Source organism: Panthera pardus, unplaced genomic scaffold (genome assembly GCF_024362965.1).
Source record: "Panthera pardus isolate Hobbes unplaced genomic scaffold, ASM2436296v1 HiC_scaffold_8, whole genome shotgun sequence".
Taxonomy (NCBI): Eukaryota; Metazoa; Chordata; class Mammalia; order Carnivora; family Felidae; genus Panthera; species Panthera pardus.
This window is the reverse complement of record NW_026527013.1, coordinates 121,528,831-121,554,918: the sequence shown is the minus strand read 5'-3', so window position 1 is coordinate 121,554,918 and position 26,088 is coordinate 121,528,831. Positions and strand designations below refer to the sequence as shown.

Sequence of the window (26,088 nt, the reverse complement as noted above, 5' to 3'; positions counted from 1 at the left end):
ACCAGAAATGCTGGTACTGGTGGGGAAGGTACAGATCTCATAAGTATAAAACGAGAGAAGAATGGAAATTATGTGGTGTGCTGAAAGCAACGAATCTTCAGCCACAACCCAGGGCTCACAGTCAGGTTCCGTTTCGAATACAATTGAAGAAAGTATACACAATGCTAGTCACAGATTGTGTCAGAAACGGGTTTTATCATGCCTTTTAGCTGCCATGTGTGGGCAGCCTTTTGCACAACCTTCACATAAATGACTTTCACGTGAACTTTTAGACGGGCGTTGTGTTTCCTGGCTTAGAGAGGCTGAGAAGTATGGCCCTCATCCTGTGGGCCCCAGGGAGCCAGGGAGTGTTCTTGAGGAGAGGAGGGACCTGCCCCTTGGTGGTTGGCATCTTTTGTAGGGAACGCCTACAGAGAGTGCTTGGAGAATGGGACGTGGGCTTCACGGATCAACTACTCACAGTGCGAGCCCATTTTGGATGACAAGGTGAGTGGCTCCCACCAGCCCCAACCCCGGTCCTTGTATAAGCATCAGGACTCAGGTTGAGCATAGGAGGATCCCAAGGGTGACAGAATCGGTCCTTGTGCAATCCAACCACACCTTTTTGCACTTGCTTCTCCTGCCCCCATGTCCTGTCCCCTGCTCAGTGACACTATAGTAGAGAAGGGGGACAGGGACCCCCACCTTTGGGAGAGCTCCGGCTAGCAGAAGACACAACCAAGATGGCACGTGACATAAGAAAGGAATGACGGTGTGATCAGTGTCCCAACATCTAATAGGCTGTGTGACTTCCTTCCTCCCCAGGCTTCAGTCTCCCCATCTGTCATTCTTTAAAAAAAAATTTTATTTAATGTTTGTTTATTTTTGAGAGAGAACAGGGGAGGGGCAGAGAGAGAGGGAGACACAGAATCCTAAGCAGGCTCCAGGCTCTGAGCTGTCAGCGCAGAGCCCATGCGGGGCTCGAACCCACGAACCGCGAGATCATGACCTGAGCCGAAGTCGGATGCTTAGCCAACTGAGCCTCCCAGGCGCCCCAACCCATCTGGCATTCTGATTCTGTGACTCCGCAGGGAGATAAGCACAGCCCCCAGAAGGGTGAGCCCCATGAGAAGCTGGTCCTGCTCAGACCTCACCAGCCCCCTTGCTCAGGAACCAGACCCCCTGCCGCTTACGGTGCCAGCCTCCTCTCCTTTGAAGCTACGCCTCCCTCCTGACCCAAAATGATATGGGCCCCCTTCTTCTCCCTCTTCCTTCACCCATTACAGCCCCCAGTGAGGCTGGAACTTGCCCCCCCAAAGAAGTTCCAAGTTCTGAGGAAAAACATTTATCTACCCTGAGAAAGTGATTCTACAAAATGCGAGCCAAAGGGGGTCTGCAGTGGGGCCACAGGAATGGCTAGTGGGACAGGTCATAAAGGAAAGAAGGAGGTTCCTGCCAGACCTCTGTCCTCCCCTCCCCACCTCACGGCCCCTCTGAGCAGCGGCAGACCGCAGTGGGCACGGGGTGGGGACAGCCTGCCCTGGCAGGAAGGAGTATTTTGTCACTGCTTCTGTTTATAATTGCTGGCATATGGGGGTCAGTACAAGGAGACTGGCTTCTGTTTGGTTTTGATATTGTTCTTAACTTCTCTACAGACGTTGCACCCCCTCCTTGCTATATCCGGGACAGACTGATCCCAAGGCTTCCCCCAGACTTCCCAGGGCTTGCTGCTTCTGGGGCAGGAGGGCATTTTGGCCCACTGTACAGATGTCAAAACCGAGGCCCAGAGATAGAAATCAACTGACAGTCACTCAGCCAGCAAGGGTCTGAGCTGAGGTGAAACACAGGTGTGGCAACTCCCGAGTCCAGAGTTAAAGAGACCATAAAATCTAGGGAGCCACACCTCGGGCATATCTCAGAATGCCTTGTGTCCAAGCCTGCCCCCAGACTGCATGTCGGGAGGCCTGATTACAGCCATTTATACCAAAAGCCTCATGGCCAACAGGCGTGAGCCCTGGGAGCCAGGTGTGATGATGACACTTGAAGCCACTTCTGCCTCCAAGGTCAGGACACGCAGGGTGGCCATAGCTAGAGTGCCCAGCCAAACCTTCATGCGCCCCGTGCCTCCGTCTGCCTGTGTACGTGTCTGTCTGTCCAGCAAAGGAAGTACGACATACACTACCACGTCGCCCTCGTTGTCAACTACCTGGGCCACTGCGTCTCTGTGGCAGCCCTGGTGGCCGCTTTCCTGCTTTTCCTGGCTCTGCGGTGAGTCCATCCTTACCCACGGCCGCTTCTCCCTGCCCCTCCCCCCACAGCACCCCCTTCACCCCTCCCAGACATTCTCGCCTCCACTCTGAGGGCCCTGAAGCCAGTGGACAGGAGTGCGGGGAGGTGCCAGGCCACCAACCTGTGGCAGGCCTGCAGGATGCAAAAGGGGAACTGAGCGACCCAGCCATGGCCGCCACAGGCGGGAATGTGGCTCCTGGTGCAGACCTGCCTTCACCCCAGGTGGAGTCTCTACCTGGCCTTGGGAGGCGCCATTCCCACTGGTCCCTGACCCCAGGCAGAGCCCATCTCCGCCGACTCCCCGTCCCCGGCTGACCCCTGACCTGGGCCTCCCACAGGAGTATCCGCTGTCTGCGGAACGTGATTCACTGGAATCTCATCACCACCTTTATCCTGCGAAATATCATGTGGTTCCTGCTGCAGCTCATCGACCACGAAGTGCATGAGAGCAACAAGGTCACTGGGCTGAGGCTTGGGGCGGCGGGGGGGGGGGGGGTGCTCTGGGCTCTGGCGGCATCCTCTGGGGCCCAGTCCTCAGGTGTAGGCCTGGCCTGAGCTCACCTCTGCCCCAGTCGTTATCCCTCCAGAGCTGGGGCCAGAGTCAGGGCTGGGTAGGGGTGGGGGCAGGGAGGCACTGCCAGGCCCAGGTCTTGGAAGCAGCACTAAACTCACGTGAGACTGGCTGATCCTGTCCCACTCCCCATCTTCTGAATTCAGGGCCTCCCAAAGACCCCTTAGAGAAGAAGAGGCTGGAAGTCGGCTCTGTTGAGCTTTATGTCGCTTAATTCCAATGAGACGCCTGTAGGGATTATTTTCCCCATTACACAGACATGGAAACTGAGGCTCAGGGAGTTTATGTGAGTCTTTTTTTTTTTTTTTTAACGTTTATTTTTGAGACAGAGAGAGACAGAGCATGAACGGGGGAGGGTCAGAGAGAGAGGGAGACACAGAATCCGAAGCAGGCTCCAGGCTCTGAGCTGTCAGCACAGAGCCCGATGCGGGGCTCGAACTCACGGACCGTGAGATCATGACCTGAGCCGAAGTCGGCCGCTTAACCGACTGAGCCACCCAGGCGCCCCAGGTTATGTGAGTCTTTACTGATGCCTCTACATCTGAGCCAGCAGGATCTTGACCAGGCCACCCCATGTGTTTGCTATGTGCCCCTGGATTTGCATCAACTGCCGCTGTACTATGTATGTCCAGGCCACTGAGACTAATGAGGCCAAGCACAGAGTTCTGTGGCACCCCATCAGAGACTTCTCAATACATTTTCTTTGGACAGCGGGCCTGCGCCGACATGCGGCCTGGCTTGACCCTTAACTTGGCCCCACATTAAGCCCTGCCTCAGTGCTGAGTTAAACCCCATTTTGGGTATGCTGCAGCCCAATGTTAGTTTGAGCTCATAAACTGTCGCTTAACCTGGAGAAAAAGCAAGGCTGGGAGGAGGGGATCTTTAGCTTTCCCCCTCGGCAGGACTTTTTGAGAAGAGGAGACAGACAACCACATGGGGCCCAAGATCAGGGCTGGGACTATGGGGGAAAGCTGCAGAGGCAGAGACCAGAGCGGCACAGGACCATCTGACAGCCATCAGAGCCAGCCAGAGAGGGGATGCGCTGTCCACGGAGGGGGGGGAGGTGGGGGCAGAGAACTTGGGCTCTTCTGACCACCATTCCCTTATCTCAGCCTCGGCTCTGAGTATGCCTGGGGGACGAAGCCTGGGGAAAGATGGCCAGGGAGGGTCTGCTGAGTAGAGGTCTGGCCTGGAGGCCTGAGGCCTGGCCGTGGCTTGCTGTGGCCCCAGACAGGCTTTCTGTCTGTCTGCATGCCCACCTTCAGTCTGCAGGGTATCAGGAAAGTAGCCCTGCTCAAAGGGACAAGGACCAATCCCCTTCCCTCTGCCGGGAAGGCAGATGGCAACGTAACCTTCATTTCTTGGTGCCTGCCTTAGCCACTCTCATCTTCTTCAACTGCCCTGTAAGATGGCATTCTTACTTTCTCCATGTCCCACTGAGGCTCAGAGGGATGTGTCGACTCGCCCGGCGTTGGTGAGTCTCCCTCCGTAGCCAGCAGTAATCATACTAAGCCCAGAATCTTCCCAAACGGGAGATTCTACAGAACCCCTCCATAGCTACAGCTCCCCTTCATGAACCCCGTTCTGTTATTTACATAACAACTTTCTTTTCACTGACCCCCTCCTTTTCTCCTACATGCAATTTCATATTGAGTGGACACCAGTCTGACTTGCTGTGGATTGAAGGTGACTCTCAGAAAAATGACCACGAAAACACCACAGTGTTGTTCAGTTCTAGCCCCTGCCTGCAGAAAGCTCAGAGCCAGGCTCCCTCTTTCTCTGTTAAAAAGGGAGATTAGCAAGTGCTGGGGAGACGCCAAAGAAGGAACCAGGGCAGACCGGCGCCTTACCTGGTTCCAAAACCATGAGAGAGAAATGGCGGTGGCTGAAGCTTCCCAGAGCGAGATTTGAGGGTATTTAACACCGTGTCCACTAGACGACTCAGACGGGCGCCTGTGGCGCACTTGGGCCCCGGCCCCAGGCGGCCCCTGACCGCCACCTGCCCCGTGCAGGTCTGGTGCCGCTGCATTACCACCATCTTCAACTACTTCGTGGTGACCAACTTCTTCTGGATGTTTGTGGAGGGCTGCTACCTGCACACGGCCATTGTCATGACCTACTCCACCGAGCGCCTGCGCAAGTGGCTCTTCCTCTTCATCGGATGGTGTGAGGTTCCCGGGGAGGCTGCAGGGCCTGGTGGGGAGGGGGCACTGCTGACAAGGTCACCTCCCTTCATCTTGGGTCCAAGGACAGGTCCACAGCCCTGCCTGCTGTCCCCAGGACAGTCTGAGGATGCACACTCCCTTCCATTGCTGGTGAGGAAGGAGCAAATTGTCCCTCCAAAAGAACATTTTACAAGTAGTCCTCCTCTCTCTTCCTGGAAAGGCCAATCCAAGGACCTTTGTCTCTCGCCGGGAAAGAGAAGTTAGCCAGCATCACTTCTCTATCCAACAATCTCAGAAAACCGTGCCATCCCCTCATCTGTCTGACCTGTTTAGCAGGGGGATGCTGAGAGGGGGAAGGGTGTGGTCAGGGTCTAGGGCAGGCCCCTCCTGGGACCATGGATGGCCATGCACTTGGTGATTGGTTCCAGGCCCCTTGTGGTCCCCTCACCCTGTGTTCTACAGGAGGGTCCTTGTCCGTCTGTCTGTCTGCTGTAGCCTGTGTGTGTCCTTCTTTCAGGCATCCCCTGCCCCATCATCATCGCCTGGGCCATTGGCAAACTCTACTATGAAAATGAACAGTAAGTAGGACTGACCTGTCACAGGGGCCCGCGGGGTGTTAGAAAAGGTCAGCCAAGGGCTCCAGCCAAGCCATGGGGCAGGAAATGAAGTCCTTCCAGGACAGATTTATTTTCTCATTGTCTTAAAAATTGAAAAAAAAAAAAAAATCCCTGGCACCCAGGGGTACTCATGTGGTAGATGTCAAGTCAACTTTGTTGATCTGAGTTAGGAGTCATGGCTCCTTTAAGTGCCCTAACGCTTGACCCCCTTTGGTAAGGCCTTTGGCCTTTGGTAAGGCCTCCCCCTCGGAGTGGCAAGTCTGGCCAAGGGTATATATATACAGGAGGCTTTCAGCCTAGAGCACATCCAAGGCTGTGTCACTGAGCTTTTTTCACAGACCCCTGGACCAGGGCAGTGGATGCTTGTTTTATTCAGGCCTCCCAGTCTCTGCCGAGGGTACATTGTCCCATCTTGGGACCCTCCCTGCACCAGAGATGCTGATAATAGAAGCCACACCCAGATGATGGCAGTTCTGGCCACGTGTCAGCCAAGAAGTGGCTGGGAAGTTGGGTACCTCCAGCTGAAAATAGGGGGGACAGGGGAATGTCAGTCTCTGGATAAAAATCTCCAAGGGGTCTCCGAGGCGAGAGAAAGCAGATGGGATTTGGGAGCAGGGGCAGAGTTGGGTGGGCTCCGAGAGCTCAACATCGGGAAGAGCTCCTGAAGATAAAAACTACCCAAGAGTAGGAAGGCCGCCTTTGTAAAGTAGCGAGGTTCCCGTCCAAGGGGGTGTTGAAGCAAAGATCAGAAACCTCAGTGCTGGCAGGTACCGGGGCAGATTCCTGTCTAAGGCCGTGTGCACTGGGTGACCTCTAAGGTTTCCGAGGACACAGCCAGAATTGCCCAAAGTCCACGTGGACCTTCCGGAGGTGCAGCAGGAGTTGTTGACAGAGCCAGACTGTGTCCCGGGCCCACCCTTCCCCTGGACTCGAGCTTCTCCACCCGCCGGCATCCCCAGAGAATAACCAAGCCTCTGGGAGCAGTGGGCTCTTCTCACTGGGTGAATGAGGCTCAGCTCAGAGAAAGGCCAGAGTTCAGGCCCAGAGACCGCTCCCGCCTCTACATCTGTTGCTTTGTGCAGCCGAGTACCTGGCACATGGGGCGGCAGGTTCCAGGCGATGCAGAAACAGGTGGTACAGGGTGGTTGGGCCCTGGGCCAGCAAGGGGGGGACTGGCTGTCCCATCACTCACGAGCCTCCTGCATGGCCCGCCCTGGGCCCAGCAGTCTGGAATGAGGAGGGGAGGGAGGAGGAGGAGGAGACCCAGGTCTCCAGCTGGGGAGACCAGGCCCTCCATGGAAAGTAAAAGGCAGCCCCGGGGGTGAGCCAAGAAGGTCCCACGGTTTTGGGGAAGGCACAGCCCTAGAGACTGGGTCTCAGGAAGGGTCAAGCCGGAGAACCCTGGGCCCAGGTCTACTGTGGTGCCCAGACTACCGCTCAGCAGGCCACTCACAGCCACCCCGTCTTTGCAGGTGCTGGTTTGGCAAGGAGCCTGGTGACCTGGTGGACTATATCTACCAAGGCCCCATCATCCTCGTGCTCCTGGTAGGTCCTCAGTGGGGACTGGGATGGGGAGGGCACCAGGAGGACAGCAGAGGACCTACCCTGCAGGGATGCTGGGGAAGACATGGCCTGGAATGGCCCCTGCACACACTCCGTACTCGCCGGCCCATTCCTGGCAACCCCCTCCCGCTATCCCTTCTCCAGCTTCATGCCCTGGCGCAGCCCCGTCACCTCTGGCCCTTGGGTTCTCTCTCTGGGCAGAGAATGGTTCTGACCGGCAGATTTCTAGCGCCCCCCATATCTGACATCCCCTTGCCAGGTCCTGAGACAGCCAGGTGAGGGGGCAGCTGGTGGCAAGAGAAGGGGGTGTGGACTTCTGTTCAGCTCAGACCAACATCCTCCTCAGCCCCCAGCGCCCCCCTCCGGGGCCCAGCCCACCGCCCCCAGCCTGGAGCAGTGGTACCAGAATGAAGCGTAATGAGCAATTGTTCCTTGTCCAGCTCCCCGCCCTTTGCCAAATGTATTCACATCTAAGGTATAATTGCGCCACGTCTTTAATCCATAACGAGCTTTAATTAAGGTAGAGTTTAAGTAGAGGCTGCGTTCTGCAAAAGCGAACCCACTATATATCACACATTTTAAAAAAGAGACATGCAAAAAAGCCCCATAAGAAATTGGCATTTACGTAAGACTTATTTCAGGCTTGGTAATTTCGGGCTCCTGTATGCACCAGCTTCCTTAAAGGGCCACCCGCTCCTTGTGGGATACAATCGCCATCCTCCTCTTGTACACAGCAGGTGCCTAACGGGGGTTCTTTGGTCTACCTTGGAGACAATGAGTGTTTATCTCTTTCATTTCCTGACTCTCCTCCTTTTTGTGACTTCTTCTGGGATTCATATGACCCCTGTCTTTGGAGTGTCCTTGATGTATATGCACTAGAGATGACTAGGGAGGTTTCTACCCACTGCCTGAAATTCCACCATCAGAAATTCCACCTCATTTCAAAGGCAGAAGTAGTGAGTGTCCTTGGAGTCCCAGCTGCAATGAGTCACTCATCCCTACCCCCAGTGTGAATGGAAACCCCTTGAGACCCATCCCCTCCCAGCCAGCTGCTGAGAGCCCATGGTGGAGGGAGAGGGCTTTTTGTGAATCTGGGATCCTGCCAAGAAAGGCTGGCCTGGGGGACAGGAGGGGGGGATGGTCAGCAAGAGTGGGGAGGGACTCCCGGCTGCAAGGATGTTGGGCAGCAGTAAGGAAATAGAGAAGGGGAGAAAGGCACGGAGGGCTCCGTGCCAGCCCCCACTCCTCACCTGTTGTTCCACGCCTTTTTCTCTGCTTCTGCCCTCACCTCTCGGTCCAAGAGCCCTTTGCTTCTCCCTTTGGGCCTAGCACATAGCCATCCATCACACGTAAAAGGCTTCCAGGTTCCAGACTGAGCCTGTCCAGAAGCCCCGTCTTCATTACTTCCAAATCTCATATCGTCACTGCCTGGAAACGGGAATTATGATGCCCATTTTACAGATGAAGGAACTGAGATGAAACTGCCTGCTGAGCTGAGACTCGGGGCCGGTCACCCACCACCTGCCTGTCCTCTGCATTGGATACGTGCTCAGTGCTCTGCCCTCCCCCAATGGTTCACAGCTGCATTTCTGCTGCTGAAAGACATGAACGAGCTTATTTCTGGGTTCCGGGAAGTGAATTGGCTGGTTCAGTTTGTAGGAGGCTGTTGTCATGGGAAAGGCATGTGGCACTTCTTGGGTTCCGCTCTGGACCAGGCCCGAGGCTCAGTGCTCTCCGTGAGTATTTTAACCTGTGCCAACCTTCTCAGACAGGCTCTGTGGTATCCCTTTTAGACCGGTGACGAAGCAGAAGCTAGGGAGGTTAATTAAGCAACTTGCCCAGGGCCACCTGAATGCCAGTTGAACAGCCAGAATTAGCACCATGTGACAAGATCGTGTGCCAGGCATTCAAGTGAGAGGTGGTCCAAGGAAGTACAGCGAGGGAGGAGGGAGTGGAAGACAAGGAAGGAAGGAAACCAACAAAGGGTGAGATGACGAGCTGGCTTCCATGGAGGCAACCACGCAGAAGAGTCTCAGAACTCCCCGTGGAAGGTTTGGAAGCTGGGTTACATATCTACACATTTCACGCCCCATCAGTGGAGGTTACTCTGTGGACAGGAGACCCCCATATTTCCAGGTCCCCTGCTTTGAGGCTGAACTAGTTCCCCCGCCCCAGAGGAAGCCTGAGGCCGAGAAACGTCCCCTGCAGCTGCTGGTGAACGCAGGTCCCCGGAACCCCGGAACCCCGCATGCCTACAGGGTGTGCCACATCGGGTCTGACTAAAGTCTCCTCGCTCGGTGCTCCCCCCAGCAATTTCCTAGCAGCCCCTGTTCCAAATAGAAATTCCAGGCCCCTCACCCACCACTGGGAATGCCTGGGGCAGGGGGCCAGATCTGCATTTGGACCAATGGCCCCAAGTACCTTTGATGCGCACACTCTAGTTGGAGACCCACAGCGTCCGGGGCCCTGCCAAGCAGGGACGTGTGTTGTCCGGTTCTTTACGGCCCAGCCAGGACCCCGCGCATCATAGGATTCAGGACGTAGCCCTTTAAGGCTTCACCTGCCTAGAAAATGCCAACAGGAGGAGAAAACAGAGGCATCCAGTGAGGACCAGGCCCCCAGGGGCCGTGAAACAGACTGGTCTCCACGTTTTGAGGGCACCCCCAATTCCATCTTGACAAGTTACCAGGCTCCACGGATGCACGGGGCTCAGGCAGGCTGGCCGTGTTTAACTGCCCAGGTGCATGTGCAGTACAGGAGGCTGAGAACTGTGGAGCGGTGAGAGGAGGAACCTCTCAGCACCCCCATTAAACCCACTGGATACCCGAACTGGAGGGAGCAGAGGACATCCCCAAGGCTGGGAACTGTGTCTGAAGGCAGGATGCAGAAATGTCATCCCCTTTCCTTCTCCCTCCCTCCCTGCCTGCCACTGCAGGTGTGACAGTGAAGTTGGAGGAGGGTCTCCCATGAGCACCAGGAGTCAGCAAGCACCCTCCCCCTCGCAGGGGTGGAGAGTGTCCATGGGACTCATGCGCTGGAGGTTAAGAGCCAGTGAGCTGCATCTGTTCATCGTCTCTGCCTTGGTGGGAGGCGATACGCTCTGTGGCATCCTGGAACGAGCACTGGCGGCAGCCGCCTGGGATTTGCAGGGTGACCCCGAGGGAGCTCTTTGCTCGGAGCCTCAGTTTCTTACCTGTAACACGAGGATGCCAGTCCCTGCTTCATGGGGTCACCGTGAGGACCAGCGGCCCAGGACACAGGGGCACTGCCCAGCCCCTGGAGCCACAGGTTTGGATCCTGTGCTGACGGGCCATGCGGTGCTATCCTGAGCTCTGATCACCCCTCCCCGGCCATGTGCTGAGGGCCTTCACTCTAGTTCCTTCCGTCTGGCCCAGATTTCATTAACCCCTGCAGGAGCAGCAGCATGATGTGGGAGTGAGGAGAAGGATGCCGAGGCCAGCTGCCTCAGTTCGAATCCTGATACCAACGCCTTCTACGTCTGTGGCAGGGGCAAGTGATGTAGCCTATCTGAGCCTCAGTTTGTCCATCTGTAAAATAGGAATAACGATCACAGCTGCTGCTTGAGGAGTAGCTGTGTAGTGCTTAAAACAAAACCTGGAATGGTGTGAGTCCTGGGCCACGTTAGGGAACACCGAACCTCCCGTGTTGGTCCTGGTAGCAACCGTAATGTCCAGACCCCCAGCTTGGGCCTGACACCCACCACCTGCCAGAGCTCTGACCAGCCTGGGGCATTCTTCCTGTAGCGCCTCACGAGGACCTAACGTGCCAGTGGGAACCCAAGCTGCCGGCATCAGAGCTTCCGGACACACGGGGCAGGAGGATGCGAGGCTGGACTTCTCTGGGGGAGTTTTTTCCACAGGGTCTGGCCTTGCCCTCTCATCCTGCACCCTCTCCCCTCAACATTCCCAGAGCCTATGCCACACAGGCTGCCCTGGGAACATCCCAGGCCAGGAGGGCCCTGCAGCTGCTGTTGTAGAAGGAGGTAGATAGATTCCACTGTCTGGACTCACTGCAGTGGCCCCAGCCGGCCTATCTCCCCCACCCCAAGGCTTTCTCCCCTGGCCCTTTCTCTGCTTGGGACACAATCCCCCACCTTCCTTCAGTGCCATTTCTCTAGGCCTTTCTGACCCCTTAGGAAAGACGCGTGCCCCCCCCTCCCTCCAGACCACAAGACTTCTGGGAGCAGGGGCCTGACACATAGCAAGTCAGTTAGATGAATGAATGAATGAAGAGACTAGGCTGGTCAAGGCTATGGGACAGTAAGCAGTGCTCACTGAAGAGCTGGGATTTGGGGCAGGGTTGGGAGGCCAGGAAGGGAAAGCTCTGTGTGGGCTGGATGGTGAGAGACTCCCTGGAGGAGGGGGAAGGTGCCTGTGAGAGGGTGAGGTGGAGAAGGTGTGGTGGAGGGGGAGGCTGGGAACCACGCTCACAAGGGAAGAGTGACTTCCGGGCTGCACAGACCCAGGCTGTGATGCGGCAGGGGCAGCATCACTAACTGCCTGCCTCACGGAGTAGAGAGGATAAGGCCTTATCTCCCAGATCCTCCACGCTTGACCCTGTCCCTGCTTTTGCCTCAGCACATGGGACAGGACCCTGCAGGTGCTCTGCAACTCACTGACAGAATGGATGGGTGTGTGGGTGGATGGACGGGTGAGTAGATAAACTGATGAATGGATTGTTGAGTAGATACTTGGATGGATGATGGATGGATAATTGAATGAATTGGTAGCGGGTTGATAGATGATGGGTAAATGGATATAATGCAGGGAATGTGGCAGAAATGAGAATATATTGCCTCTACTCTCAGAGAAGTGAGAAAGAATCAGAAAAGGTCAAGTATTTTGTATCACTTGTACGAGAAAATTAGGATTGACCTATGTGTTATGGTGCTCTTGTGATCCAAGGAAATATACCAGAAACGCAGGGGCTAGAAATGAGACGAGCCTGAAGAAGAAGCAGAGCACAGCGGGCCGCTGGCTGCAGGCATCCCTCCCACCCCATACCCTGGCCATGCCGCCATGGGCACGAGAGCAGCAGGCTGTGGTTGATCATGTCTGCCAGTATAGCCCAACTCCCAGCCTGGTATATACCCAGAACCTAGGAGGGCTTAAGAAGTGACGGATTCTCAGGACAGAGACACGGGAGGAGTTTGTGTGTATGCGTGTGCACACATATGTACTCGTGTGTGTGCATCTGCATGAGCCAGCAGACACCCTGTGACTCAAGTGCACTTTCTCGGGAGAGATTCCCAAGAAAGGGAGTCTCACTTTCCTGTCTGCTCACACTTGGAGATGGATAGAGAGAAACACTGGCATTGCCCACGCCCCCAGATACACGCTCACACACGAACACACACTCTCTGAGGCAAACACACACAGGCACGGAGAACAGACCCACCGGAAGGTTCGACCCGCCCCAGATCAGTCGCACAGACGAGCTGACGCGGATGGACGGGACGCTTGCGGCCCACGGTGACCGTACACAGCGTGAGGATGACTCAGGAGGAGGCCCCACGGGCAGGTCCCAGGAAGAGGCTGCGTGCGTGGGCTCTGATGCTGAGGAAGAGGCTCAGGATGAAGATAAATGAGGTCCTTCCAGGAGCCTGGGAGTCAGCCCAGCAGATCGTTCATCTCCGTGGCCTCAGATGTGTCTGTGACGGTTCTAGAGTTTTCCTGGATGCAGGGGACGGATGGGGAGAGATTAGTCACTCCTGGCCAGGTCTGCTCCAAGGGTTGAAGGGCCTCAGGGGAACCCTCAATCGACAAGGCAGGAGCAGGGGCTTGGGGACTCTCTGAGGAGCTGCGGCTCAGGAGAAGCGGCCTTTGTGCCCTTGTTCACTGCTTTCTAAGGCTGCTTTTCCTCTTGGCTCTGGAGGTGGAGAAGCAGGCTCTGGAGCCCTCGGGTGACAAGGAATTGAGCAAAGTGCCTGCCGGTCCTGGTGCGGGAGAAACAGAGGCCTCCGGCCCCCAGGCAGGGGCTGGGGTGACCGGTAGGATGGATGTGTGCATGGGGCATGCGTCTCGGTGGGCTCCAGGCGTCAGTGGCTGCCTGTCGGTTCTTTCCCCACCTCATGCGCCTTCCTTTTTCCCTGCCTCCCCCTCCAGATCAACTTTGTATTTCTCTTCAACATCGTCAGGATCCTAATGACGAAATTGCGAGCATCCACCACATCGGAAACAATCCAGTACCGGTGAGCGTGGGCGCCTTAGCCCCCCGAGGGGAGCCTGCCTCCGGCCTGGCCCTCTTAGTCCTCCTGGTCCTCAGCCGGGGAGCTTGCTGAGGGGTCCCAGAAGAAACAGCACCCGAGTGGGGCCCTGCCTGCAGTGTCGTCTCAGACCAGTCCTGTCACCCTCTCACCCCCGCCCCCCCCCAGGAAGGCAGTGAAGGCCACCCTGGTTCTCCTGCCCCTCCTGGGCATCACCTACATGCTCTTCTTCATCAACCCTGGGGAGGACGACCTGTCGCAGATCGTGTTCGTCTACTTCAACTCCTTCCTGCAGTCATTCCAGGTGGGGCGTGTGACCTGATGGGGACTCCTTCCTGCCCTAGAATGCTCGGGCACCAGTGCCCTCACAGAGACTTCCGCCGGGACTGGTGTATACATGTGCACACTGCAATATGAATGCATGCACACACTGGTCCCGAGCCCCGGCCCCTGGCACCCCCACCCCAGGGTGGGCTCCCCTCCTGACTGGGTCTCAGTCACCCTAGCCTGCACCTACCGAAGGTCCGGCACCTGTTCTGAGGATTCGTGGCAGCCTGTCGCTTGCAGTGGACCCAGGACACCCGCGCCATGAGGGGTTGGCTCCCCGCAGCCCTTAGCCTCTGGGGTCCTCGGGGGCAGAGTGTTCCGGGCCAGCCCTGCCGCGTGGCTCACCAAGCAAGTCACTGACGCCTCCCTCCTTCCTTTCCAGGGTTTCTTTGTGTCTGTCTTCTACTGCTTCTTCAATGGAGAGGTAGGAGACCAGGCTCCGGGTTAGTCCTCAGTTCCCACTCTGGTGGAGTGGCCCAGCCTTTTGGAAGTGCCTGGGTCCCTGGCTCTGCCGAGCTCTACCACCCGACTTCGGGAAACGGGAATCCTGCCTGAGGGTCTCAAACCAGTTTAGAAGGCCAACCGTGCTGGCCAGAAACAACACGCCAGCGCTTCACAAATGCACTCGGAGAGCCGGACGAGCAATGAGCAGAGGAGCCCGGGCTGCAGGGGTCCCATAGGAGAGGGAAGCAGAACACAGGTGGACAGGGGAAAGCATTCCGGGAGCGAGTCAGGTGTGAGCCGCGCAGCCAGGCCTTTATGGACCCAGGGAGCAGGAAAGACACCAGCACATTCCCCCACCACAGGGAGGACCATACACCCTCAGGCCAGCTCCAGGGAGCGAGGCACCGGGGGCGGCCTGGTTGGTTAGCTCGCAAAGCCCAGAATCTTAGTGTGACCAGCTTGGGAGAGATGCTCACACAGGCCGGTGGTGGTTGAGGACACACGGTGGGTTATGGGGCAAAGACTAGACACAGTCCCCAGGTGCTGAGAGCTTCCAAACAGGAGGAGGGCCAGTGCCATCCTGAGGCACGTCACCTGCCGACGTAGGGGATGACGGTGGGGTGTCTCTGCTCACTTAGGTCTCGGTCGATGAATGCAGACCGCAGACGGCAAAGTCCAGCAGTGGAGACTGGCCGGGGCTGGAGGGCAGGGAGAGAAAGAGCCGTGAAAGCAAACAAACAATGAATGTCTCTGGGGCATTTCTTCTGTCCAGCCGTGTGCTAAGCTAGCATATGGGGAACACGATCCATTGTGCAGAAAAATTCTTACCGTGCAAATGAGAATAATACGGCATCAGCGACGGTCAGGTTTTGAAACGAATAGAACCGTTGGCTCTCCATCTCAGCAGCACATGCTGTCAGTGAGGTAGGGTCTGTCAGCAGGTGGAGGAGGTTGGAGGAAGGACTTTCAGGAGGGAGAGCGATGCTGAGTATGCATGAGGAGCTCACAGTTCGGCAGATGCCCCGGGAGAGCGAGAGGCAGATCTGAGAAGCTGCTGTGGTCCCACCATAGCTATGAGGTGGCAGAGGGATGGGGCAGGGAAGGCAGGGTGTCCCAAGGAAGAGTGGGGGCTGGGAGCTTCTCCAGGAGAGGGATGAGGCCAGAGGGCCCTGGTCAGTGCAGAGGAGGGGAGAGGCGCCAAGGCTGAGATTCCAAGGCCAACAGGGGCTTCAGGGGGAGGACCTGCCTTTGGAACCAGCCAGTGCCTGGGTGTGAGGGTGGCGGTCAGAAGGGCGCCCCACCTCCCTTGAAGGGCCCTGCGAGGGGCAGGGGGCAGGGGAGAAGACTCTGGGTCCCAGGACTGGCCCCCGCAGGCCCGGCTAAGCCTCTGCCTCTCCCGCAGGTGCGCTCGGCCGTGAGAAAGAGGTGGCACCGCTGGCAAGACCACCACTCCCTCCGAGTGCCCGTGGCCCGGGCCACGTCCATCCCCACGTCACCCACACGGATCAGCTTCCACAGCATCAAGCAGACGGCCGCCGTGTGACCCCTCCGCCACCCCACTCGCCCATCACTCCACCTTAGGGACAGCTTCCCCATCCTTGTCTGGCGCCTGTCTCTGGGTTCACCTTGCTGCGCGGGCCCTGGTGGGGGTGGAAGGGAGAGAAGAGACCAGCCCGGCCAGCTGGAGAGAGGCTGTGCGGCAGGTGGCCTGAGAGGCTCTCAGGAGCCAGGGCCAGCCGGGCCAGAAGTGTCAGTGCAGAGGGAGCAGAAGGGAGTCACAGGGACCAGCCCCCCCCTCCCCACAGAGGAGCAGTTTACAAGTCTTCAGGCATTTGCCCACACCAGCCTCTCACTGCATCCTCACCATAGCCCCATTCACAGATGAGGAAACTGAGGCCCCGAGCCAGGAGGGGCCTGCCCAAGTCCTACAGCTAGTTCTCAGCAGAGCCGGGGGTCCTCACTGCCCCCTTCAATGCGGTTGGCCCTCCTTGCCTTCTGCCTCCATGCTCAGTGCTGCCCTCTGCGGTTGAGAGTGGTGGTCACAGCAATAGGAAGTAAAGGATTAATTTGGCTTCATCCCAGGGGCTCTCACCTACCCCCCACCCCAGACCAGGTCATCTCTCTGCCCCTCCCCAGCCATGCTCCTGTCCCTGGGGTCCTAGGAAGGATGCTGCTTCCTGTCTTGGGAGACCTCTTCTCCACAGGCTCGGGACCTTGGGGAGGGACTTGTGGGGAGGAAGACACAGTTAGGGCAGCCATACACTGTTAGGCCAACCAAAAGGTGTAGTGCAGGACAAGGGAGGAGGAGGCTGCCCCCTACTCCTCCACCAGGGCAAGGAGTAGGACTGGAATATCAGAAACCAAAGTGGGTCTTTGATGATCAGAACCAATCTCCCAACCCCCACCTCAGACTGGGCTTCATTTCAGCCTGCCCTTCAGAAACCACGTCTCTGCTCTCTGCGAAATAAACCATGCCTCTGTGGAAACAGCCTCCCCTCAGGTCAAGTCAACCAGGCATGCGAAGGGGTGCTGTGGCCAAGGATGGGGGGCTGGATCCATTCTCGTTTGCAGAGCCCATGGCCCTGGCCTAGGGCTGGTTCTCCATCTCTGACCTGTGTGTCTGCAGGTCTGTCCATTATCATTCCCCGGGACAGTGTCTGCCCCTCCTCCCCAACCAAGGGCAGTTTAATTCAGCACAGAGGACCGGTGCAATTCACACAGCAGGCCGCAGCCCGTCCCAAAGGCCAGTGTCCTGAAATCCAGAGGCAAGTGTAGACAAGGCCCCACATGGGGCACCACATGGAAACAACCATGAGGGAGTTTCCAGGAGACGGTGGGAGTGGAAGGGACTGAGGAGCCATCAGGCCAGGATTCAAAAGGGCTTTTGCTCTAGGAATACCCCCAGAACATTTTTTTTTGTAATCCGGTATCCCATCTTGCGTGTTTTTAAGTTGACATCTAAAATTTCTACATACATTTTCAAATGTGCAAGAGAGAGTGATATCTGGCATTTGGCAAATATTCACATTTTAACACAAACCTGCCACAACACTTTAAAATACATCGTTCAGAATCCCAACACAACAGTGATTTAATAACCACCCTCACCTGTTTAAAAAAACATGCTAACCAGCTAACTCTCCCTCAACAGCAAAAAATTTTACATTGTTCCTTTTCACTTTGAACTTGTATCTTCATTCCATTTCCCCTATGGAATTTTCTAGTAATGCAGTATTTTTACGGTTGAAAGTCTTTCTTTGCTCACCTTATCATACTTCTCTGCCACAAAATATGTTTATAAATTGAAATAGAGATATTTAATTTTCTGCGACCGAAATCTGTAAGTTTTTTGAAAACGTCTTCCAGATTGAGTTGTTACCACTATTTTTCATATAAGATATAGTATACAATTGAATCACACAACACAGACACTAAACGTTTTTGTAAGTCGATGTTAAACCTCAAAAGGGAAATGTATTGGAAACACATCTTAATGGAATGGATAGGCATTTCATCGTTCATGAATCCGTGGGTGAATGTTTATTGCCAGAACGAATCAGGACTTGGCATCTTTTCTTTTTTCTTTTCTTCATTTTTATACCCCCACACGCAGAGAAGCCTTTGCACATAAATAAGTAGAGGTCACGCACTTCTCTGAACTCCCCAGATGGATGCCAAAAACTGCATCGCGATCTATCATCAAAAATTATGTGTCAGCCACTTGATTAAGTCCTCTTTAAATCTGGCTAAAAAAAAAGAAAACCATCAGCCTTCCCCAAGGGCTTGGCTACGCAGGGGCATCTGGGAGCTGCTTGGCCCTTGGGCTGAGCCAGGAGAGGTTAACCGCTGGCCAACGCACCTGAGTGCTATGCAGCAAAGTCCACTATGCTATGCAGGCCACGAAGTGCCTGTTGGGGTGTGAGCCTGTAGACGGCAACGATGCCGGCAGGCATGGCAGGTGTGGAGCATCTGTGGGGTGGGAGGTGGAAGGTGAGCTGACATTTCCCTGCTGGGAGGGTCTGTGGGGGAGGTGCTACCCGCGGCCTGAAGCCTCCAGACCCCCGGTTTCCCGTGGAGGAGGCTAACTAGCAGTAGGAAAGAAAATGGACAGAGCAGAATGAAGGCTCACAGAAACTGACCACCAACACGTGGGGGTCCGTAGCCAGAGACACACAGAGGTGTGCAGATGTGGAGGCAAACACTCCTGGGGCCACACAGGGAGGCCCAGAGGGACCTGGAGAGACCCCTGGAGACACGCACGGGTGCACCCAGACACTAGATACACATGCGCCCATCCGTCTGTCACTCCCCATTTCCTGGACACCACCCTGTGCCACGTATGGAAATAACACCACTAATAACGCGAGGTTCCTGCTTCAAGAGAAACTCAGCATCTAGTTGGGAAGAAACAGCTCCCAAACGCTACAAGGTAAAAAGCAGAAGAAAGGATCTGTGTTCTGTGTCCCCGCCTGGCTGGATCCCTGGTGTCCACGTCCACATCCACGTGCTGTGGTGAGGGGAGAAGAGGGTCGGGTCCGAGGACTGAAAACAAGTCAGGTTCTGCGGCCGGCCCTTTCCTCAGCTCCCTATTTTTTCCATCTCTCTGAGCCCACACCCATGGTGGCCCCAAGCCAGACAAGGTTTGGGGGACACAAGAACCTCGGATGCCCTCCCCTACTCCTTTCCCTTCTCCCACTGTCCGGGGAAACCGGGACTGCCACAGCGGGCACTGAGGCAGCTGGGTGGGAAGGGGGCTGTAGCACAATAGGTTCCCCTTCACGTGTCTGAGGCTGACGCAGGGTATGTCTGGGGCTGCAAGGCCCAAGGGAATCCTTTCCTAGCGTGACGCTTCAGCCGGGGTCAGGGAGAAGTCTGTGGAAAAGAGCCTGGCCAGGGGCCCACAGCTCTGAGAACACGCCTGGGTGGCTCAAGGGAACCGACTGGGTTGCTCTTTGAGAAGAGACTTTGGGAACCTCTATTTCCAGATGGGGTGGAATCTGGGAATCTGCACATTAACAAGCCCCCCAGGCGTTTCTGTTGCTGTCTGGCGTGGGAGCCGTGGAAGAAGGAAACGTCTCGTCTCCTTTTTCCAACACGCACACATGTACCACTTTGGAAAGGTGAGTGACCTCGCCTGCCTTTCTAGAAGCCTTTAGGGGAAGGCAGTTGTAGCAGGAGGGAAAGAAGCAGGTACGGAACACGTAAATTTTCCCATCAATATGCTTAGTATGATTTCCAGGCTTTGCCCCCTGAGATGCCACTAAACTTCTTGAGGGAGCCACCCCACCTAGAGAAGTCAGTTAGCAGGGGGAATGGGCGGAGAGCGCCCTGAGATCACTGCCCCGTGTTGACTGAGTTTCCCCAGATTTTGTCGGCAGGGATTTCTTTGCTCAGAGCTTGAGGCCCTCCCACAGAGCTGGAGCATGCTTCCCCCACCACAGAACCACCACGGTGGACTCCATCTGGCAAATCCCGTCCATCCTACAGGACTCAGCCCCAAGAGCCTCCCTTCCAGGAAGCTGTCCTACCAGTGTCAGTCAGACAAGGCCCCTCTAGGAGCTCCCAGGGCAATCCTTGCCAGGCTCCGCCACCAGGCTGGGAACTGCTTCAAGGCATGTGCCATTACTTATGCCCACAGCAAGAACTCTGCACACAGGAGGAGCTCTAGAAATATTCATTGAATAAACTGGCCTTTCGTATTTGCTAGTAACTCACAGGCCAGCGTTCAGTGCCAGCAGGACAGACCAAAGACACAAAGAATCTCAGAGATCTATGAGCTTTGAAAGGGGGAGAAAATCCATTCTCCGGCTCCATATCTCCCCTCACCACCAGAACCGGAGGAGCCAGGCCCAGACTGCAGGCATCCCCCTCTCCGCATGCAGGCAGGAAATTGGAAGAGCACGCCCACATCCTTCCAAGACTCGCCTGCAGGTGTCCATCCATCAGTCTCAGGCTGAGGGGCGCCCAGGCCTTGATGGGCCCTGACTTCCTACAGGGTAGAGTTGGGCCGACCACACCTGTGCCCCACCCGTCTAGGGCTGTGCCTGCTGTCCTGTGCTGTAGGAGCCGAAGCAGCTCTCCCAAGCACACGTCCTGGCTTAGAGGATTAACTGTACGATCGCTCTGCTGAAACCCCACATTGGTCTGAGTACGCAGCACGGGCCACACATGCTGCCTGGAGAAATGAAGGAAGAAAGCCAGGGCCACAGAAAGTCTGGAATGTTAGCTACTGCACTTTGGAAAAACAACCTGTGCAAAGGGCCCTTCCAAGGCAAAGCCCCGTATCTGGTCTTGCTGGGCACGTGAGTGAGCAGGAAGGGGCAGGGGGAGCTGATCCTGGCTCCGGAAGAAAATGGACTCTGCTTCTGCTGTGAAAACAAGACAGTAGTTAATTGTGCTTCATAATCAGATCTGCGGGGCACCGAGCAAGGCCTCCTCTGGCTCGCTGAGGCCCAACCGCGTGCAATGAACAGGCCAGCATCACGCATCCCCACGGAGGCCCCTCTGCCCAAGAAGACAGGGAAATCCTAAGACTTGTCTTTTCTTCCTGCTTCTCCCCAGTTCTGGTCTCCACGTCCCCTGGAGAAGACTGGTGGTGGACCTACGAGGAGCCCTGCAGATGCCCCCTTTCCTTATTCTTCCTGCTTGGCCTAAATATCTTACCCTTTCGGGGCTTTCCAAAGCATGCACTATGGAGTCTGTGCCTCTCGTTCCTCTCTGTTCCTCCCCCAGCCCTGTGGCTCCAAATCTATCTCAGTCCTCAGTTTGAAACAGATTCTTGGCTGCCCCCACCCCCTTAACGTTGCACACCTAAATGCTAAGGTCTTTATAATGCGGGAGTGTGGGGCGCCTGGGTGGCTCAGTCAGTTGGGCATCCGACTTCGGCTCAGGTCATGATCTCGCGGTCCGTGAGTTCGAGCCCCGCGTCGGGCTCTGTGCTGACAGCTCGGAGCCTGGAGCCTGTTTCAGATTCTGGGTTTCCCTCTCTCTGACCCTCCCCTGTTCATGCTCTGTCTCTCTCTGTCTCAAAAATAAATAAATGTTAAAAAAAATAAAAAATTAAAAAAAAATAATAATAATGCGGGAGTGTGGAGTGTGAAGGTCCAGAAAGAATTCTTGAAACATTTCCCAGTGAAAAAAGGTGCTTTTATTATAGCACCGGGACAGGACCTACGGGGCCACACTGCACTTGTGATTACAAGGAGTGACTGATTCTACTCTTTTTAGTTAGTGGGGGCGAAGCATAAGTGAGTCTCTAAGGAACTCGTGTATGTTGAAGGTGAGGTCTACAGGACCTTGAAGGTCTGGCTATTGTCAAGATAAGGTTACCCTTCATTAACTGGTAAATCTAGACGTTAGTCATCAGACCCTTTAAGAATGTCATGTTCTGCGTGTCTCAGATGTGCAACAGTGGGCCACAAGTTGTAAGATGATTTATTCTTAGTCATATTTTTCCCACCTTTGTTTTTCTCAACATTTACAACTGAAGGAATGAGGGGGAAAAGGCCCTTCCTTGGAATTGTAATGGATTCTTTTTCCTACCTAGAAAAAATAGGGACACCTGGGTGGCTCAGTCGGTTAAGCGTCGGACTTTTGGTTTCACCTCGGGTCATGAACTCGTGGTTTGTGAGTTCGAGGCCCGCGTCAGGATCTGTGCTGACAGTGTGGGGCCCACTTGGGATTCTCTCTCTCCCTCTCTCTGCCCTTTCCCCACTCGCTCTGTCTCTCTCTCTCTCAAAATACATAAACTTGAAAAAATTAAAAAGAAAAATATAAACGTATAAAATGTACAAATACTGTGCATTAAATAGTGCACAAAATTTCTACAGAAATCCTCAAAAGAACCACAGACCCATGTTTAAATGCCCGCGACCTCAAGATAAAATAAAAACGCTCTCATGTAGCTAATTGAAGAGTTTGCTACATCGGCGGTGCTCAAACCTGCCTGTGTGTTAGAAGCACGGGGCGTTCTGCGTCACACAGGTTTCTGAGCCCACTCCAGACGTCCTGGAACATGACCCCAGGAGGTGTGAATTCACACTTTTAACAGGCTCCAGGAGTGCTTCTCACACAGAAAGGCCCTGGGAGCCACCAGCCCACAAGGCCCTTCTCCCTGGCACACAAGACCCTTGGCTCCCTGTGTCTCCCACCGTGACCACCTCACCCCTGCGAAGCACGGCTCTGCCTTCCCTGCCCCACCCCCTGTACGAAGGTTGGGTCTCCAGTAGGTCATGACTGGCACGAGGGCAGGGCCTTGTCTGCCCCAGCCCTTAATTGCCAGGATCCAGGAAATGTCAGCGTTCCAAGAGAGACTTCATTTGAACAAAGGGTTCCAAAAGCACACATCTGAAAACCACTGAATTTACACAATCCTAGTCCCTTGGACTCTCAACTCGTGGTGCCCAGGATAGGAAGTAGTTTTCTAAGTGAGATTGCTGGAGGCAACTTCTACCAAAGCTCAGTGGAATCAAACTAGACGGTGCACAAATTAGTACACGTAGCAGGTCCGGATGTATCAGTGCGCTGAATTTGGAGGGAGAAAGGAAAGAAGTGAACACCACCTGCCTCTCTGCGTGGCAGACTGGACTACATGTTTTTCCAGGTACTTTCTCACTTAATCTTTTAAAATCCTGCAATATTGAAAAACTCATCTTACAAAGAAAAAAAAAAAAATGCTAGCTACTATGAGCTACCAGTTCCTTTCAGAGAGTCTAACCCGGGCCTGGAACTCTTGTCCCTAAAAGATCTTGAAGTCTTACAGTTTTTCTACCTGGAACCTCTTCTCAGAGTCTACAAGTTGTACAAGAATTTTTTAATCTACTGCTTTCATTTTAGTTATAACCTTTAAAAGCTAGTGATACACTTACAAATTTAGTAATCATCTTAAAAGTAATCATCTTAAAAGAATATTTTACCTTAAAATGCCCTTTTCACGGTGTCAGTTGAAAGACAGGTTAATAACACAAAACACTGGGGGCCCCTGGGTGGCTCAGTCCGTTAAGCATCCAACTCTGGGATCTCAGCCCACGTCTTGATCTCCGGGTCGTGAGTTCAAGCCCCACATTGGGTTCCGTGCTGAGCATAAACCCTACTTCAAACAAAACAAAACAAAACATTAGCTAAAGTTCCTCAAACCAGGGATTCCCTAACGTATTCCATGGGGGGGTTGAGATTTTGTTTCCACTACAAAAATCACTATAACACACTAACTTTGTGACCCTGCCTTGGTACTAACTACTCCGTGACTGCAGGGCTCTTACAAAGTTATGTATGTACGTCAGGGGGTAGACATTCCGAAGTTAGCCAGTTTTGACATCAAAATACTGAATGTGGGGGCGCCTCGGTGGCTCAGTTGGTTAAGCGGCTGACTTCGGCTCAGGTCATGATCTCGTGGTCCGTGAGTTCGAGCCCCACGTCGGGCTCTGTGCTGACAGCTCAGAGCCTGGAGCCTGTTTCAGATTCTGTGTCTCCCTCTCGCTGACCCTCCCCTGTTCATGCTCTGTCTCTCTCGGTCTCAAAAATAAATAAAACGTTAAAAAATTAAAAAAAAAAATAATGTGGGAGCTGCCCTGAAGAATATTCATTCATCAACCATTCAAATATTTTTTGAGCAGCCACCCAATGCTAGGCTCTCCTCTGGGCATAACGGGCACATAGCCATGAAGAAAACAGACCCAGATCCCAGACCTCACAGAACTTACTTTCTGACCAGGAGAGGGAAAATTAAACAAGATAAGGAAGTAAAATGTGCTATAAAGTGTTAATCACTACGGAGGAAAAAGAAGACAGGGAAGGGGATATAAAGCGTGCTTGGGTCTGAACGTGAAGGGAGGAGGGTTTGGCTGGAGGTTGAAACTGTCAGTGAAATGGCTAGGGAGGCCTCGCTGGGGTGACTGCTGAATAGTCTTGAGGGTTGGGAGGTACTCATGAGCATCTGGGTCCTGGAGGGAAGCATTGTAGACAGGCGGAAAAGTGAATGCCAAGGTCCTGCTTCTGGGTGTGTTGGGGCAACAGGAAAGAGGTGTGTGTGTGATGGGAAGGAAGATGGGGGAGATCATGCAGGTGTTATTCTTGAGAAGAAAAGCCACTGAATTTGAACTTTTAGTATGAATGGGGTCACTTCAGCCGCTGTGTAGAAAATACACTGCAAGGGGCGCCTGGGTGGCTCAGTCGGTTAAGTGTCCAACTCTTGATTTTGGCTCAGGTCATGATCTCATGGCTTCGTGTGCGAGCGCTATGCACTGACCTCACAGAACCTGCTTGGAATTCTCCCTCTCTCTCTGCCCCTCCCCCAAGTCACACTCTGTTTCTCTCAAAGTAAATTAATTTAAAAAAAAAAGAAAGAAAAGAAAATAGATTGTGAGGTAGAGTGCAGATGAGAGTCTTGCATTAAACCAGTGGGGAGATGGTGGTGGCCAGATTCAGAATACCAGTAAGGACAGAGTTGATGGCCTGGAAGAGGCATGTAAGAGAAGGAGCAGTCAGGACTGGCATTGAGGAGCAGTTACTAACCAAGAAGTCAGGTTCACAAGCCTGCTTAGGAATTCTTTTCAGAAAATGGAAAGTCTGGTCTCGATTTGTTTATATATTTTTTTATTTATTTTTTAAAGAGAGAGACACAGAGAGCATGAGAGGGAGAGGTGCAGAGAGAGGGAGACAGAGAATCCCAAGCAATCTGTGTGCTATCAGCAGAGCCCGATGCAGGACTCAGACTCACGAACTGTGAGATCGTGACCTGAGCTGAACTCAAGAGTCGGACGCTTAACTGACTGAGCCACCCAGAAGCCCCAGGTCTCGATCTTTAAAAGAATGCTAATAAGGATTTTTTTTTTTAAAGCTTGTCAGTGTTTTTTTCCTTTCCTACAATCTCGCTGTGTTTCATCTATCAACTTGCACTCAGATGTAGAACAGTGGGTTTTGATGACCAAAAAAAGGCTTTAATTAGCCTAAGTTATTTTAGGTAGCATAACTACTTTTGCATTGTTAGTGATTGAGTTTTAAGACATAACAAATGCAGATACTGTCTGGAAAAATTCTACTGTTATGCCCAGAATTCGTGATCCCCAAAGACCACCAGGGAGCCGAGTCCGATGCAAAAAGCAAAGAGCCTTTATTCGAGCTAGCTCGAGCTCAGTCGCCTACCTGCACCAAAGCAGCGGTGAGATACCGGAGAGAGAGAGCGAGTTTCAAAAGCACAAAGGTTTTATAGGGATCATGGCCTTAGCCGATTGGCTGGGGAAGGGTCGTGGCCTCAGCCGATTGCCTGCCAAAGTGTGGTCCCAGATCAGCAATTATCAGCGTCACCTGGAACTTGTTAAAAATGCAAATGTTGGGCTTGGTGGTCACAGGCCCACTGAATCAGAGACTCTGGGGGTGGGGCTCAGCAATCCATGTTTGAACAAGTCTTCCAGGAGATTCTGATGCACCTGAAGTTTAAGAACCACTATGTCTGAGGTTAACATATTTGGCCTCAGTGTATACAGAACGTTTCTCACTGGCCACCTATTAACCATTGGCTGTCAGCCTTGCTGGGCTATATAAATACCTAGCACCAAACACCATCCCCAGAGACTCTGATTTAACTGGTTTGGGGAGGGGTAAAATGCTCCCAGGTCTTTCTAAGCCTGGACAGGGTTGAGGGCTCCTGCCTCTGACCCCTACCTGAGAGAAGCCCTCCCTTTTCTACTCACACTTTCCATGCCTCTCACACTCGCCTTCCTCCCACCTCAGACTTCCAAGGTATCCATCAATCGGTAGCCTGCTTTCTTAGAAAACATAAGTTACTCAAGGGGAGGATGCGTGGTCTGAGGTTTGAGCGGGAACTTCTTTCTGCGGCCATGTCGGGGACATAGTCACTAGTCAGCCGGCCTAGGTCTGCTCTTTCACTACATGGGCTCACTTCTGCAC

The 26,088-nt window shown here is 54.2% G+C and overlaps 1 protein-coding gene and 1 long non-coding RNA gene across 3 annotated transcripts in view; one reads left to right on the top strand and one right to left on the bottom strand.

The window, feature by feature from the left end:
- The window catches only part of CRHR2 (corticotropin releasing hormone receptor 2), a 46,274-nt gene extending 29,607 nt beyond the window's left edge, over window positions 1-16,667 (top strand). For both annotated transcript variants that reach the window (XM_019443726.2, XM_019443725.2), the window contains 10 exons: window positions 401-486; window positions 2,138-2,247; window positions 2,607-2,724; window positions 4,852-5,005; window positions 5,522-5,582; window positions 7,094-7,166; window positions 13,310-13,395; window positions 13,579-13,714; window positions 14,120-14,161; window positions 15,584-16,667. In XM_019443726.2, the coding sequence (XP_019299271.2) occupies window positions 401-486; window positions 2,138-2,247; window positions 2,607-2,724; window positions 4,852-5,005; window positions 5,522-5,582; window positions 7,094-7,166; window positions 13,310-13,395; window positions 13,579-13,714; window positions 14,120-14,161; window positions 15,584-15,724 (1,007 nt within the window). In that variant the 3' untranslated portion in view covers window positions 15,725-16,667. The remainder of the gene's footprint in view (window positions 1-400; window positions 487-2,137; window positions 2,248-2,606; window positions 2,725-4,851; window positions 5,006-5,521; window positions 5,583-7,093; window positions 7,167-13,309; window positions 13,396-13,578; window positions 13,715-14,119; window positions 14,162-15,583) is intronic.
- Window positions 16,668-17,036: 369 nt separating this feature from the next.
- On the bottom strand, window positions 17,037-25,378 carry LOC128775532 (uncharacterized). Its single transcript, XR_008420269.1, has 3 exons — window positions 25,324-25,378; window positions 23,097-23,269; window positions 17,037-17,927 (listed from the first exon to the last, which is right to left on the bottom strand). It is a non-coding gene; the product is annotated as an uncharacterized LOC128775532 (long non-coding RNA).
- Between the last annotated feature and the right edge of the window lie 710 nt (window positions 25,379-26,088).